The sequence below is a fragment of the Esox lucius genome, chromosome 3, assembly GCF_011004845.1.
Source record: "Esox lucius isolate fEsoLuc1 chromosome 3, fEsoLuc1.pri, whole genome shotgun sequence".
NCBI lineage: Eukaryota > Metazoa > Chordata > Actinopteri > Esociformes > Esocidae > Esox > Esox lucius.
The window spans coordinates 25805057-25820181 of NC_047571.1; the positions used below are offsets into that span (position 1 = coordinate 25805057).

A 15125-nucleotide genomic window follows, 5' to 3' on the forward strand; every position below is an offset into this window, starting at 1 on the left:
TGTGAATGGGGGCTTTTGTCACTGCAGCACTCAAAATACCCCCAAAATATATACATATTTTTACACCTGAATGCATAAAGGGGTGGGGCGAAGGACATCAGTAGTTACACATTAAAAAGACAGTTCACTGAAAAGTATTGAATATTTTATAGACATTTGTTGAACGGTCTACTGTACTTTCTCTTTACTTAATGGGCTATCTCTTCATAAGTTGACTATTGACATGCAAAAAAAAAAATGTAATGGTGGTGCTGAGGCTACAACAAGGCTGCAGGAATATTTTACTTTATGAACTCTGATTGCTATTAGTATAAATGTTTACAAAGCAAAGTGCACGCAGTGATGGAAATAGACAAATAAGGCACGACAGGATCCATGGAAAATATGTGCCGGAAGAAACTGAGCAAAGTCTGTGAGGTGCTGTTTCCTGTTCCGGCAGGATCTGACTCATATTAACCACTTTTGATGAATGAAGAAGGTATTCGAATGAAATAACTAAAGAGAAAACATGAAGATAATTGCTTTGCTAGAATTGGCCCAAAATAGGTTGTTTGCAACTATGTGTGTCGGCTCTTTATTGATTTGTAACACTGAGCTCTTACATTGATTCTTTTTCATCCTTTTTTCAAGCCATTTGAACTCACAAATCAATATTTTTTAAATGCCATATGACTGGCCATTTTTATTCCAGTATTTAGACTTTTTTATTCTTTATTCTTTTTCCAGGCACTACAAGTAACATAAAATTAGCAATGGAGGCAAACGTTAAAATCAGTGTCCCAGCTATCACTACTGCTGACAGTGACTTCCCAGCATTCTTTGCCCAAGCCGTCCAATTGAGATCAAGTTAAAACACGGGGGGGGGGGGGGGGGGTGGGTTCTTGGCAATTGGGCTAAATTTTCTGCTCCAGTTTTTCGGGCCTCCACTCAATGCTCTGGTCCCTGCACATCCCCTGATTTAGTGAGTCAAATAGAACCTTCTATATCCGCCCAGCTGGAGGGAGCTAAGCAAAGCTCTTACATAATCTATGGTGCCATTACAGTACATTCACAGTTACGTGATGTAGGTGTCATTGAGTTCACCTGTGATTGAGAGTGCTCTCCACATGTCCGTGATGTTCGGTCTGCACCCCAAATGGTCACCGCATCATAGGGACAATAGAGACCTGGTGGAAACGAGCTGCGCCGTCCAGGGTATTTGGATCCTCTTGGGATTCAGCCTACAAGGAAAGCCTTTGATGACATGCCCAGGTACACAGACCTAGGCACTTTGATGAGTTTCCAATAGTTTTGTTTTCTATTTATTTAGCTTAAGTATGCTGTCGACTTAGTCGGCTGACAGGAATTTGTTGCTGTGAAGGCCTAGACAATTGTGTAAGGACCACAAGTAGGTTTAGTCCTTGTGTCCTTTTAACAACCAGGAAGTACTTGCTAACACCTAACACCTACACCTACAACACTGACCGATTGACAACCATGAGCCTAACCTAAACCAAAATCTGACCCTAAACCTGTATTTTTCTACCACACCTACTGTGACTCACGAAAAAAAATGTTTTATAGAAATGGGCACAAGAAACATGTTCTCCTGTAACCACAAATAAAATATTAGTACCCTTCATAACCAATAGTCTGGCTTTTGGGGTACAGACACCAAGGTGCTCTGTGAGATGAGTTTACAACAGCATGCTTGATGAAGGTGTCCAATGGCTGTGAAAACATGTGAATTCTAGATCACCTTTATAATCAAAATGGGCCATGACATTGTCAGTGTAAATGAACTTGTAATGTGCAGAAGACTCAAGGGCTGGTGATTCAGCATTCGGGTTGGATAGCGTGGTGCTTTAGTCAGGCCACTCCTTCCTTCTCTAGTCAGGCCACTCCTTCCTTCTTAAGTCAGGCCACTCCTTCTTTCTTTAGTCAGGCCACTCCTTCTTTCTTTAGTCAGGCCACTCCTTCTTTCTTTAGTCAGGCCACTCTTTCCTTCTCTAGTCAGGCCATTCCTTCCTTCTTTAGTCAGGCTACTCCTTCCTTATCATGTCAGGCCACTCTCCTGCTCTCCCTTGCAATCATATCAACCACTTCCTCTCTCATGCCTCTTTGTCTCTTACTTGTCTACTTCATTCACTTCATTATGCCATTCTCTCACCCATGTTTCTCTTTCATTCTTGTCGAATATTGTTCATTGTTCCTTTCCTCCCATTGTCCTCCCTCCACCTCCCTCTGTCTGTCCGCCCTCCATCTCCCTCTGTCTGTCCCTCCTCCATCTCCCTCTGTCTGTCCCTCCTCCATCTCCCTCTGTCTGTCCCTCCTCCATCTCCCTCCACCTCCCTCTGTCTGTCCCTCCTCCATCTCCCTCTGTCTGTCCGCCCTCCATCTCCCTCTGTCTGTCCCTCCTCCATCTCCCTCCACCTCCCTCTGTCTGTCCCTCCTCCATCTCCCTCTGTCTGTCCTCTCTCCACCTCCCTCTGTCTGTCCCTCCTCCATCTCCCTCCACCTCCCTCTGTCCCTCCTCCATCTCCCTCTGTCTGTTCCTCCTCCATCTCCCTCTGTCTGTCCCTCCTCCATCTCCCTCCACCTCCCTCTGTCTGTCCCTCCTCCATCTCCCTCTGTCCCTCCTCCATTTCCCTCCACCTCCCTCTGTCTGTCCCTCCGCCACCTCCCTCTGTCTGTTCCTCCTCCATCTCCCTCTGTCTGTCCCTCCTCCATCTCCCTCCACCTCCCTCTGTCTGTCCCTCCTCCATCTCCCTCTGTCTGTTCCTCCTCCATCTCCCTCTGTCTGTCCCTCCTCCATCTCCCTCCACCTCCCTCTGTCTGTCCCTCCTCCATCTCCCTCTGTCCCTCCTCCATCTCCCTCCACCTCCCTCTGTCTGTCCCTCCTCCACCTCCCTCTGTCTGTTCCTCCTCCATCTCCCTCTGTCTGTCCCTCCTCCATCTCCCTCTGTCCCTCCTCCGTCTCCCTCCATCTCCCTCTTCCTCTCTCTGTCCACCCTCACTGTTTCCCTCTCTCCCTCTTCCTTACTGTCTCCCTCTGTCCTTCTGTCTCTCTCTTTCTGTCTAGTGTGGGGCAGATGGACATCTCCCCAGGAGCCCCTGGGGTCTTAGAGATCTGGTGGTCATGGCTGGCTGTGGCGGTGGTCTGGATGACACGCTGAAGGTCGAGACTCTCATACTGAAACCCCTCCCCTGTCTGGCTTCTATACAGTCATGATCTGCAAATACACAGTCATTCAGAGGCACTAAGCTTCTATGGTAACACGTTTTTATAATGCCTTTTAAGATCTCAATAAGCAAGGCATTCATGTGTTACAGAAATGACTTTGCCTTAATATCAATAAACCAAAGCATTACATTATTTTTGCATCAATTATGACACTTTTCCCTATGAAGCTCAGTAAAATATGCTATTCTTGAGGGAAGTCATCTTGAACATAAATTATAAGTACACAGAGGGTCGGTTAATGCCGGTTCCTAACATGTGTCCTTTGTACTTAAAAGAGGCATTGTGACCTGATTGATTGTTATCTTCCTGGCCTAGTATGGGGGTAGTCATTGTGTCGGAATATCATGAAAGTGTTGATGAGAAGAAACATACAAAGAAAGACGATTAAATACCGTCTGCCAAAAGACACAAATATAATTGTAAATAACAGGTGACGCCATTATGACATCAATGAGTTTCAAAATAAAAAATGTACTATTATTTTTTACAGAAAATCTGTCCCAAACCAATTATACAGGGACGGACCAAGATATCTGGCCACAATGAAGCATCTTTTAGTGAGAAATGCTTCCCAATGTTCACAATCAGAATGTGGATATGATCAGGATGAAGAACATACATTAGCACTATTCATGAACATATCTTTAATATTCAGTCTGGGACTTTTGTGATTAACAGAATAATTGGTAAAATCTCACAGTGGGTGTGTAATTTGTTGTTTATATGTGCATAAAAGTCCCAGAATCACCATCATACCTATCAGCCATTAAATTTGAAACCAAGTTGTTTTGATGACTTTAGGCGCAAACTGGCACAAACATCACATAGTACACACATTTCCACTTTTGTGTCGGTAGCACCATTTTCACTGCCTCTGGCAAGAAATTGAGGACTGCATCTGTAAGTATGCCTCAGGAAAAAGCCAGCTATTACTGAAAAAAAATAAACTCACTTCCAAACTGTCCCAGCACTGCATTCATGCACATTTGGAATATAACAGTTGAGTGCATCAAATCCGCATTTGGGGAAACTGCTCCTCTGTTTGCGCCCAGGGCTTTTGTTGATTTGTGTTTTTTTGATGAAACAGGTCTTTGCGAATGGACTTTGAAACATAAAAAAAGTTTTGATGTCATTATTTAAAAAACAAAACAACAACACTAAAGCTATTGGTGTGTAGTATGGAGTCATTTGGGGTCCGTTTCAAAAATGGGTGCTGTCAAAATGGCACCTTGAGTATGAGACATCCAACCCTTTCAACCCCATACTTGTTATTTGTTTGTCCTCCAGTTGGGGGAAGAGAGGACGGCATAAATTGGTCGACTCCAGATGGCCTGTGATCTCAGTGGTCATTTTGAGATTCTAAACGAATGTGGTGACTTGATTATGCACTCAAGCACTCAACCACTTGGAAGTTGAAACAGGCACTGACCTTCAGTGCTTTTTGATCTTGCAGTGATGTCAGACAAAAGAATAGCTGTCGTTCATATAGGCATTTAGGTAGTGCGGTGCGTGTATTTGTATGTACACAGTATTTTTTGTCCTTAATTAGTGTAATTAGTGTAACTCTTTCTTGAAAGTGTTGACAGACTTTCAAGAAAGAAAAACCCTGAAACACGTTTAAATGCAAAGGTAATTGAATGGGCCACTGACATTGAATAGGATGCTTGCAATTGGCTCCATCCTGAATTTCTGTCATATATTAGGAGCCTGTACCCTGACCAGTGGCTTCATACCAGATCGAGTTTCATCTCTTTAATACTGAATTTCTGTCATATATTAGGAGCCTGTACCCTGACCAGTGGCTTCATACCAGATCGAGTTTCATCTCTTTAATCCTGAATTTCTGTCATATATTAGGAGCCTGTACCCTGACCAGTAGCTTCATACCAGATCGAGTTTCATCTCTTTAATCCTGAATTTCTGTCATATTTTAGGAGCCTGTACCCTGACCAGTAGCTTCATACCAGATCGAGTTTCATCTCTTTAATCCTGAATGTCTGTCATATTTTAGGAGCCTGTACCCTGACCAGTAGCTTCATACCAGATCGAGTTTCATCTCTTTAATCCTGAATTTCTGTCATATTTTAGGAGCCTGTACCCTGACCAGTAGCTTCATACCAGATCGAGTTTCATCTTTTTTGGGTCTGTATAAGACCGCTGCTGTGTGCAGGATAAATCAACAGTTTTGTGTCCGATTTTAACGTTTCCTTCCGGTTCCACTGGCCCTGCTTCGGGCCACTGTGAACAGAAAAGCACATGCACTGCAGAGAGGTCCGCTGTGTCTTTGTGAAGGGAACTCATTGTGTGTGGAAATGTTTGACCGGCATTGTCGCCACCGGCTTCCAGTCAACCACTATTGGGGTGGAAATGAATCCCCTTTGTCATCCGTATTGAGCTGTGATAGGAACGGTGTGGTGTTTGGAGGATATTCAGAACGATTCACAAGACAGTGGAATAGCCTGGATTTTGGGCGGACAGACGTATGGATTTACATGAAGTTGTATCACAAATCTAGCATCTATATTGACAGGGTCACAAATGATTCTTCAACATCAGACAACACCTTTTAACATATTCACTAAAGCAAAATACATTGTTTGGGAGACTATGTGGAGTATATATATATATATATATATATATATATATATATATATATATATATATATATTAGTATATGTACATACTACTAGCCTTACAGTGAACACCTACAGGCTCTATCCGTCTGTTACGTCTCAGCTGAACCTGAACAGCCATCTGCCTTTGCTATGGGGGAGAGGATGTTCAAAACTAAAACTGAGCCTAAATAGAGCACACTCATAAGCACATCCGTATGTGTGGTACGGAGTCATCTGCACTAGTAAGGTACATTTGATGTGCATACGTTGGTATACTATTTGGGCCAGGTGGGAGCATTCTTTCCCCACAGCCGAGGCAGATGGCCGCCCAGGTTCAGTAGAGTCGTGACAGGCGGAAGGAGTTGAGACCCTGTAGAGTAAGTGGGCCGGGTCAGACACCCTGATGACGTCCTCCTGTCCACGCAACTGATCCTAAATGGCACTGACATGTCCGAGGTATTGACAGACCCTTGTTAGGACCATCCATCATGAAGCAGTCTCCACGTCGTTGTGAGCACGATCATGCTACGTATCATGGAAATTCCGGCTAGCGGCTGTCAATGATGTGACATACGCAGCATGTCAACGCTGATTCGTACCCGGTTGTTGGTTGTTAGCAGGCCGAACTCGCCGCGGACGTTGCTCGTGGGATCGACGTTGTCCGTACTGCGGTGTAATTGCAATTTCCTGACAGGGTTGAGTTCGCTCCGGAGCGGCGTAAGGTTTTGCGCATCCCGTTCACATATTAAAATTATTAATCGTAGTATTATTCAAGTATTCTAATTTCTCACTTGCATCTGAACCTTGTGGTTCTCGGATGTTAATGAAAGGTTAGATTATGTGAGTGTCAATATACTGCTATGCATCCACCATTTGTTGTCGCTGACAATTCAGTTAGCTGGCTGCAATAATCCCCAGGGGGCCTTTTAGGGGCTATTTGATAGGAATGCGTGTTGCCACAGTAACAGATATTTTCATTTCCACTCGTGTCTGAGCTGTGAGAGTGCTTTCTGAATGCTCAACGAGGGGACAGCTATTTGAGAGAGAGGTAACAAGCATGTGAAGAGGCTGAAGTCTAGACATGGAAGCGGGCGAGATATTTGTACGAAAATAAAACATCTGGCTGCATACTTGTCTTCTGAAAGTCCTAGGTAATGTGTGGTATGGTGAAAGTTCTGATTAAGGAAAGGTTTTGCCTTGGAACTCCATAAATAATATCACATGAACAAAGTGGAACTGATCCAAGACCAGTAGTATTACTCTGAGAAGATTTATAAGTAGTACACACACACACACACACACACACACACAATCTCACTCTCAGATATCCATCCTTCGATTGGGTCAAAATGAACAGTAGAAAGCAGTACAATTGTTCTACCTGTGTCTAATGTGGCAAACGACAAGTACATCGTACTTACGGTACCTCAACATCGCAGGTATTCTCTGAGGATGCCCGTACTGTTCACGCATTAACACTAGACTTCCCCAACACTCAAGTTCTTTCTCTTTTTTCTCATCTCTCAGAGACCAGAGGCTAAGATGGGAGGCAAGCTCAGCAAAAAGAAGAAGGGATACAATGTAAATGACGAGAAGGCTAAAGACCAGGACGCAAAAGCAGAGGGTGCGTCAGCCGGGGAAGGCCAAGCCCAGAATGACAAAAAGGACGAGGCCCCAGCTGGTGCCGAGGTAGCCAATGACACAGCCTCGAAGGAGGCGCCTGCCGCCGAAGCCGCCACGACCAAGGAGGAAGAGAAGACCGCCTCCTCGGCTGCCAAGGAGCCGGAAAAACCTGCCGCTAATGCCGAGCCCAAAGCGGAGGCGCCCAAGGCCGCGGAAGCTGAGGAGAAACCAGCTGCCCTCGCGAAAGAGCCGGCCCCTGCAGCCGCGGAAGCCACCCCAGCCCCGGACGTCAAGGCTCAGGCGCCCGCGCCACCCGCGGCCCAGGCCGACAGCAAAGGGGAGGTCGACGCCAAAAAGACTGAGGCCCCCGCGACCTCAGCAGCTAAAACCGAGGCGACACCCGCCGCTGGGACCAAGCCCACGGAAGCCCCAGGACCAGGCCCGGATGCGAAGGACGCCGCGGCCCCGTGTTCGACGGCTGCACCGGTGGCAGCCAACCAGCCGGCCGCCCCGGCCAAGGAGGCCAACGCCACAGTTCTGAGCCAGGATCAAACCGTAGCAGTTCAAGATTAATGGACAGCTTCTTTTAAGAAAATACCTAAAACAACAACAATGAAGTAAAAATGAAATAGCCCACCCGTATGAATATAATAATAATAATTGTAATGATGATGACGATGATGATGATGATGATGATGATGATGATGTGTTAGAGGAGAATTGTGACAACCACCTTGTGAAGGATGATGCTGCTGCCAATGTTTATTATTATTACCACTATTGTTATTATTCTGGTTATTCTATTTTTTTCTGCTGTAGTATTTGAACTTTGATACAAGTCTGTGTCAACCATATGCCCCTCCATTCCACGCCATCCTCCATCATACCATCCGTTACTGGGATTCAGCATTCCCCGCCCCCATCTCGCCCACAGTACTCTCAGAGACCACAGTGGTTCGGGGACCATACATTCCCCTGGACAGTCTGTGCTGCGAATGTCAGAAAACCCAGTGGAAAAACGGGGGGGTTGAATCTATTTACCGGCTGGACATTCCCCCCTCCCCCCCCCCACATCCAAACCTGCTCCTCTCCAGAATTGTCATGTTCTGCTACTCCACCTGGCACCTATGCTGTAGCGCCAAGTGAGTTCGCTTTGCTTTCCCCTAGTCTGCGGCTTGTTTGGTATTTCTGGGTTGTTCACGTTTATTGTAGTTGCTCACGTTGCCACCAGTTTCCCCAAAGGTTCACGGCAACACATTCAGACTCCACCAGAGTTGAAAGGAGGTACTTTGAACTCCTGAGCAGTAGAATGTTCAGTGACTTTCCTACAGTTATGACATCTGAGAATGATGCATTCTTTAGCATGAAGATGTCCTAAGAAATGTTTTGCAACACTCAGAGACAGTTAGATTTTCTAAGACAAACATTAGATGTAGATGATCTGGACAATTTTTAAGCATTTCTAAAATAGTAAGTCTGCAAAGCTTTGTAGATTGCCGGCATTCCGGCTATGAACATGGTTGGAAGTTCTGAATTTGCCGAAATAGGGAATTCTCAGTTCCTCTAGACCGCTCTGCCTGCAGCATAGTTTGTCTCTAATCGTTATCGGGGGATATATATCAAATTATATCTTATTTGATTAGAAAAAGAAGACATATCTACTGTTTTAATCAGTATACCTCAACAGCTCTCGTCCACGGCACAATGGAGCACCGAGGGAAAATACAACCCCCCCCCCCAAAAAGCTATTTTCCCAGCTGACAACAGTAACGGTGTTGTCTGGGGGTGAGGGCACTACAGCAAGAGGCATCTTCAAGGCTTGGCTGTCATGGTCCTCGTTACCATGGCTACCATGTGGCATGTTCAAGTAGTGAGACGGTAGAAACCCGAAAAAGGAAGGGAGCCTCTGATCTTGTCATCTCCACCCACCGTGAACTCTTCTCTACTTTCTGCTCATATATGTCACATATATGTAAATATATGTAGGTATATATGTATATTTATTCACCCATTCATTCATTCATTCTTTGAGTAACTTTTGGCCTGTTTCTCCCAGTTGACACACAATGTTTATTTTTACCCAAAAATGTAGAAATGTAGCAGAGACATTGTGGGAATGTTGTGTGTCAACTCTGGGATTGTCTCTTCCTCTCTTAACAAAGTAATTGCATGTCTGTGGTCAGGTGAACCTGTAGTCCTGTCTTTCGGTTAAGTGGAAAATACTTTTTTTAAAGTCTGCATTCATGGCAATTCCAGTTGATATTTCATTCTGGGTCTTACTGCTATCTCCACACCACTTCTCATTCAAACAAGAAAAAAAATAAAGAAAAATGGTATGCATTAAAATTCTATGTACTTGTATAAATGGTGCAACAGTAATAAAATGTAAGAAATTGATTGAAATTGCAGGCCTCTAGCAAGACCATATTTATTCATTCTAAATATGGAATAACCAATAAAAGAAATATAATATGTATGGGTGAAAACACACAGTACATTATTTAGCTAAGTGCATACATAACATAACTTCAAATGTATCAATTAGCCTTACAAATTAAATTCCGATTTACAACGCATAACATTTTTTAATATGTCATGGTGGAGGCCACACAGCTCCAGACTTGGGATAGCACTTACTAACAAATGGAATGAAGTCATTGTACAAAATATAAAACAATATGTTAGAACGCATATGAAAATGTAAGTTGCTTTGGATTAAAGTGTGCTTAATGGCAGATATCACTGTTATATTACTGTGGCATTTCTACAAGTCAATTCTGTTCTTGAAAAGTGATTTGGGTTAAACATTTCTTAATCTGAGTGTCTGGCATAACATTTACTTAGGGCAGAGAGTGTGGTGTGGGCTGGGGTAATCCTTTCACAATACATTATTCAACTTATATAAGCCCCCGGCACATTTTCAATACTACTCACATCAACTCTACAGCCTTTTGTCCCTGCGGTGCCACCACACATTTGTACACACTAAGGACAACTCGAGCAAGTGTGAAATCTGGATTAGATCAGTCAATTCTGCCTGTTGGTTGTCATTTCTTGTGAAGGATTTGTGATAAGAAACATTGAACATGTTATAGTATTTGTGATCACCAAGTTTCCGTTTGAATTCAGTCAGTGGAGGAAATGAATGAACTGACTGAACATTATTTGATGTTTGGGCTCCAATAAAGATGTCAGATTAGGCGTTTGTCAAGCCTTCGTTTGAGACTTGCATTCAAGCTGAAGATCTGATCTCAAACAACTTTTTGGCAGCAGATCAACTGTATGTTTACATATAAGCCCTGGGATGCACCAGGGTTATAGTTTTATGGTTTTTCCTTTTGTTTTTCCTTTGTTATTCTTAAAAGTAGATAAATCAGTTTAGTTTCAGTAAGTTTCCAAACTGATCGTGGTAGTTTTAGTTAGTTTCTATTTTTCAGAGACTGTATATATCTACAGTGGGGAGAACAAGTATTTGATACACTGCCGATTTTGCAGGTTTTCCCACTTACAAAGCATGTAGAAGTCTAATTGTTATAATAGGTACTCTTCAACTTTGAGTGACAGAATCTAAAACAAAAATCCAGAAAATTACATTGTATGATTTTTAAGTAATTAATTTGCATTTTATTGCATGACATAAGTATTTGATATATCAGAAAAGCAGAACTTAATATTTGGTACAGAAAAGTTTGTTTGCAATTACAGAGATCATACGTTTCCTTGAGTTCTTGACCAGGTTTGCACACACTGCAGCAGGGATTTTGGCCCACTCCTCCATACAGACCTTCTCCAGATCCTTCAGGTTTCGGGGCTGTCGCTGGGCAATACGGACTTTCAGCTCCCTCCAAAGATTTTCTATTGGGTTCAGGTCTGGAGACTGGCTAGGCCACTCCAGGACCTTGATATGCTTCTTATTGAGCCACTCCTTAGTTGCCCTGGCTGTGTGTTTCGGGTTGTTGTCATGCTGGAAGACCCAGCCACGACCCATCTTCAATGCTCTTACTGAGGGAAGGAGGTTGTTGGCCAAGATCTCGCGATACATGGCCCCATCCATCCTCCCCTCAATACGGTGCTGTTGTCCTGTCCCCTTTGCAGAAAAGCATCCCCAAAGAATGATGTTTCCACCTCCATGCTTCACGGTTGGGATAGTGTTCTTGGGTTTGTACTCATCCTTCTTCTTCCTCCAAACACGGCGACTGGAGTTTATACCAAAAAGCTCTGTTTTTGTCTCATCAGACCACATGACCTTCTCCCATTCCTCCTCTGGATCATCCAGATGGTCATTGGAAAACTTCAGACGGGCCTGGACATGCACTGGCTTGAGCACGGGGACCTTGCATGCACTACAGGATTTTAATCCATGATGGCATAGTGTGTTACTAATGGTTTTCTTTGAGACTGTGGTCCCAGCTCTCTTCAGGTCATTGACCAGGTCCTGCCGTGTAGATCTGGGCTGATCCCTCACCTTCCTCACGATCATTGATGCCCCATGAGGTGAGATCTTGAATGGAGCCCAGATTTTTGTTTTAGATTCCATCTCTCACAGTTGAAGTGTACCTATGATAAACATTACAGACCTTTACATGCTTTGTAAGTGGGAAAACCTGCAAGATCAGCAGTGTATCAAATACTTGTTCTCCCCACTGTATTATGTTTTGATTTAGTTAAGTTAACATTTTAGTAGTGTCAGTTTTTGGTAAGAGGTAGTACATTGAGAGCACATCTATAAATAACTACATTGGGGACTCAACAGGTTATCTTTCTGAGTAGTTTGCCTGAGTAAAACACACACACACACACCTTGACACAGTCTTATTGGTTTAATTCAACGTATTGTACAAATGTACTTGGCCCAAGTACCTTTTATCTGACGTGAGATGAGGAGAAAACAGGTTTGTCTATGGTCAAACTGTTATGTATTGCTGAACAAATAATAGCATGTCAAGGATATCAGTAGACAATACAAGGGTTTTATGTGTGCTTGTTTTCAGGACAGTTCAGCCACCAAAAAAGCCTCATTCAGTCACTGTGATACTGCCAATCCTTGGGTAGGTTACTTATATAATATAATCTGTCAGAGTTACCTGTCCAACATTGGAATTGATAATTTAACATTTGGGTTATCCAAACTCAGTCAAAGTAATGTGTTACATTTAGTAACTTCTAGATTTCTTTTCTAATTCCTATTAGGATGTAATAGATGAAAACTAACAGGGCGGTCCAGGATGCTCCAGTCATCAGTGCTGCTGGCTCCTGATCAGATTTATAGCTAAAGCATGGGTTCGAATCCAGCCAACAAAAACCTTTTCCCCACTATCTCTATCCAGTAAAGCAACATAACAAATACATGAAAATGAAGAACATCTATTGCAGAATCAATCAATGTTAGAACTTACATTGCTGGCCATTAATTAACATTACACTTTATTTAGGTTAGGTGTGTTTCTAACACTTGTACTGTCAATGACCCTAAACCTTATCATGATGTGTCAAGAATATATCTTCCAAAAAAATGTGATAGAGCAGTAGTAAAAAAAATGCAATGTGTAGTTCTAGTATATTATAGCCTTGGTGCTCTGAATCATTGGCAGCTTTCTTCCTTTCTCTATCTAGATAGGGTCACTGGCATTAAAAATGTCCTAACCAGGGAACAAACTATGTCCAACACACACACATCCCTTGAATTCCTTGATCGCTTAAATGAACCACATATCCTGTTATAAATTCTGTGGCAGGCTTGACTTGACCAGAGAGTTTCAGAACTTTTATTATAATGATGTGTTCTCCAAAGTAAATGAACAAAGCATTGTATCAATTTTCTGATTATATATGTCCTTATAGGTATAGTAAGCATGCCAAGGAACCAAAACTTAACTAATCAAACAGCTCATCACGGTTAAAAGTGCACAGTACAAATATACCTCATATATCTATTGATGATTTCCTGATGTGAGAAAAACCTTGTAACTTGCTGTTTTGATGTCAAAATGATGAGATACCACAAGTAGTTGAAGAGATGCATCAACATAATTTCATTGAAGACATAAGTTTTACTTTTTGTGTCTTTTTGCACAAAATATGAAGTCTCAGACAGAGGTAGATTTGTTAACCTCTCTCTTTATCTCTCTCTGTCTCACAGGATGACAGTAAATCAAGCTCCTAATCACTGAGCAGTGATCGGTTTAGACACAGAATCACAACCATAATATCTTTCTTATATCTTTCCCATTACAGTACAGCACCAGATAACATAGGAAGCAAAACATTGATTGGGTGTGATTCATGACATAATTAACAAAACATTGTGTACCCAAATGTCACCCTAATTCCTATCTACTGCATAACTTTTGACAAAAGGCATATGGGCCCACGTGATGTCTGATTCAAAAAGAGGATGCATACAGGTCTTTCTATTGTTGTTTTGGAAAGATAAATGATGATATCGGAAGTTAAAATTTAACCCAGAGATGTTAGTTTCAAAGACTTGTCTTGTTGAACTTGTAACATTTTAAGAGGATTCATTGATAGGGAGTATATTTACATCTCAGTGTCTATTGTCTATTACTCAGGCTTCTTCCTATAGTTCCTAATCGCATACAAGGAAGCACAAAAACATGCAAGGAAGCACAAAAAAGTGGTCATTGAGTTGTTTATTGGTTAGTAGGGTATAGTGCAGACCTAGGCAAGATAAGGCCCCCGGGCAGGATCCGGCCCGTTGAGTCATTCTATCCGGCCCGTGTTACATCCTAAACTTTTTAAATAATAGTATTATTAATACAAAATACAAAATACCTGACGAGGTCCGCAGATTACGTTACTTTATTTACTGTTGTATATTTATTTATTTTTCAAATTAAAAGTCCTGTGGAACTCCCAGTAATAAGTACAGCAGTATCATACTGTCTGTTTAAAATACCTTTAAGTTGAAACAAGGTATTTGCGTTGCTATGATACGTAGGTACCAGCACCACAATCCACGAGCGGAAGTTATTATTTGTACGTACTATACGCAATTAATGGCTAGCGATCTCTGGAAATTAGCCTAAGAAAAGTTGATAATGAAAGCAGGGTATTTAAAAAGCTATTGACAGGAAAATATTTATTTTCTTATGTCGCAGATAAAGCAACTTGCTTAGTATGTTGAACTAACGTCACCGTTTTAAAGAGTACAATATGCAAAGGCACTTCCAGAGCAAGCATGCAGCGAAATACAAAAACTGTCCAAGCACCGATTCAGCCTCACTGATGAACATCTTGCAGCAGTACCGCACACTGCTTCAACAGAACCGCACACTGCTTCATCAGAACCGCACACTGCTTCAACAGTACCGCACACTGATTCAACAGAACCGCACACTGCTTCAACAGTACCGCACACTGCTTCAAATAACTCCTGACTTCACCTCACTTGTCATGAATACAATATGCAAGTTAACAGAGTTAGCTATGCTGTGTGTTTTTAGACATGTTGGTTAAAAAAGTAATCTGGCCCACGATGCTCTCTGGCATTTTCAGTGTGCCCCCCCAGTGAAAAATATTGCCCACCCCTGGTATAGTGTAAAACTGTCCTTGCTTTCAGTTGCACTTAAAAGTATTCATCCCTTGGACTTCTGTTGTCGCATGTATTCATCCCTTGGACTAATCCGTTTTTTGACACTGATCAA

General features: G+C 42.6%; 1 protein-coding gene across 2 annotated transcripts in view; it reads left to right on the forward strand.

Annotated features, from left to right (window-relative positions):
- basp1 (brain abundant, membrane attached signal protein 1) overlaps positions 1-10662 on the forward strand; it is a 42935-nt gene extending 32273 nt beyond the window's left edge. The window contains exons 1-2 of one of the 2 annotated variants that reach the window (XM_010892950.3): positions 3135-3157; positions 7366-10662. In XM_010892950.3, the coding sequence (XP_010891252.1) occupies positions 7381-8034 (654 nt within the window). In that variant the 5' untranslated portion in view covers positions 3135-3157; positions 7366-7380 and the 3' untranslated portion in view covers positions 8035-10662. Of the gene's footprint in view, positions 1-3134; positions 3158-7365 lie in introns of those variants that run through there. The other variant, XM_010892958.3, reaches the window with a different exon arrangement.
- The last annotated feature ends 4463 nt before the right edge of the window (positions 10663-15125 follow it).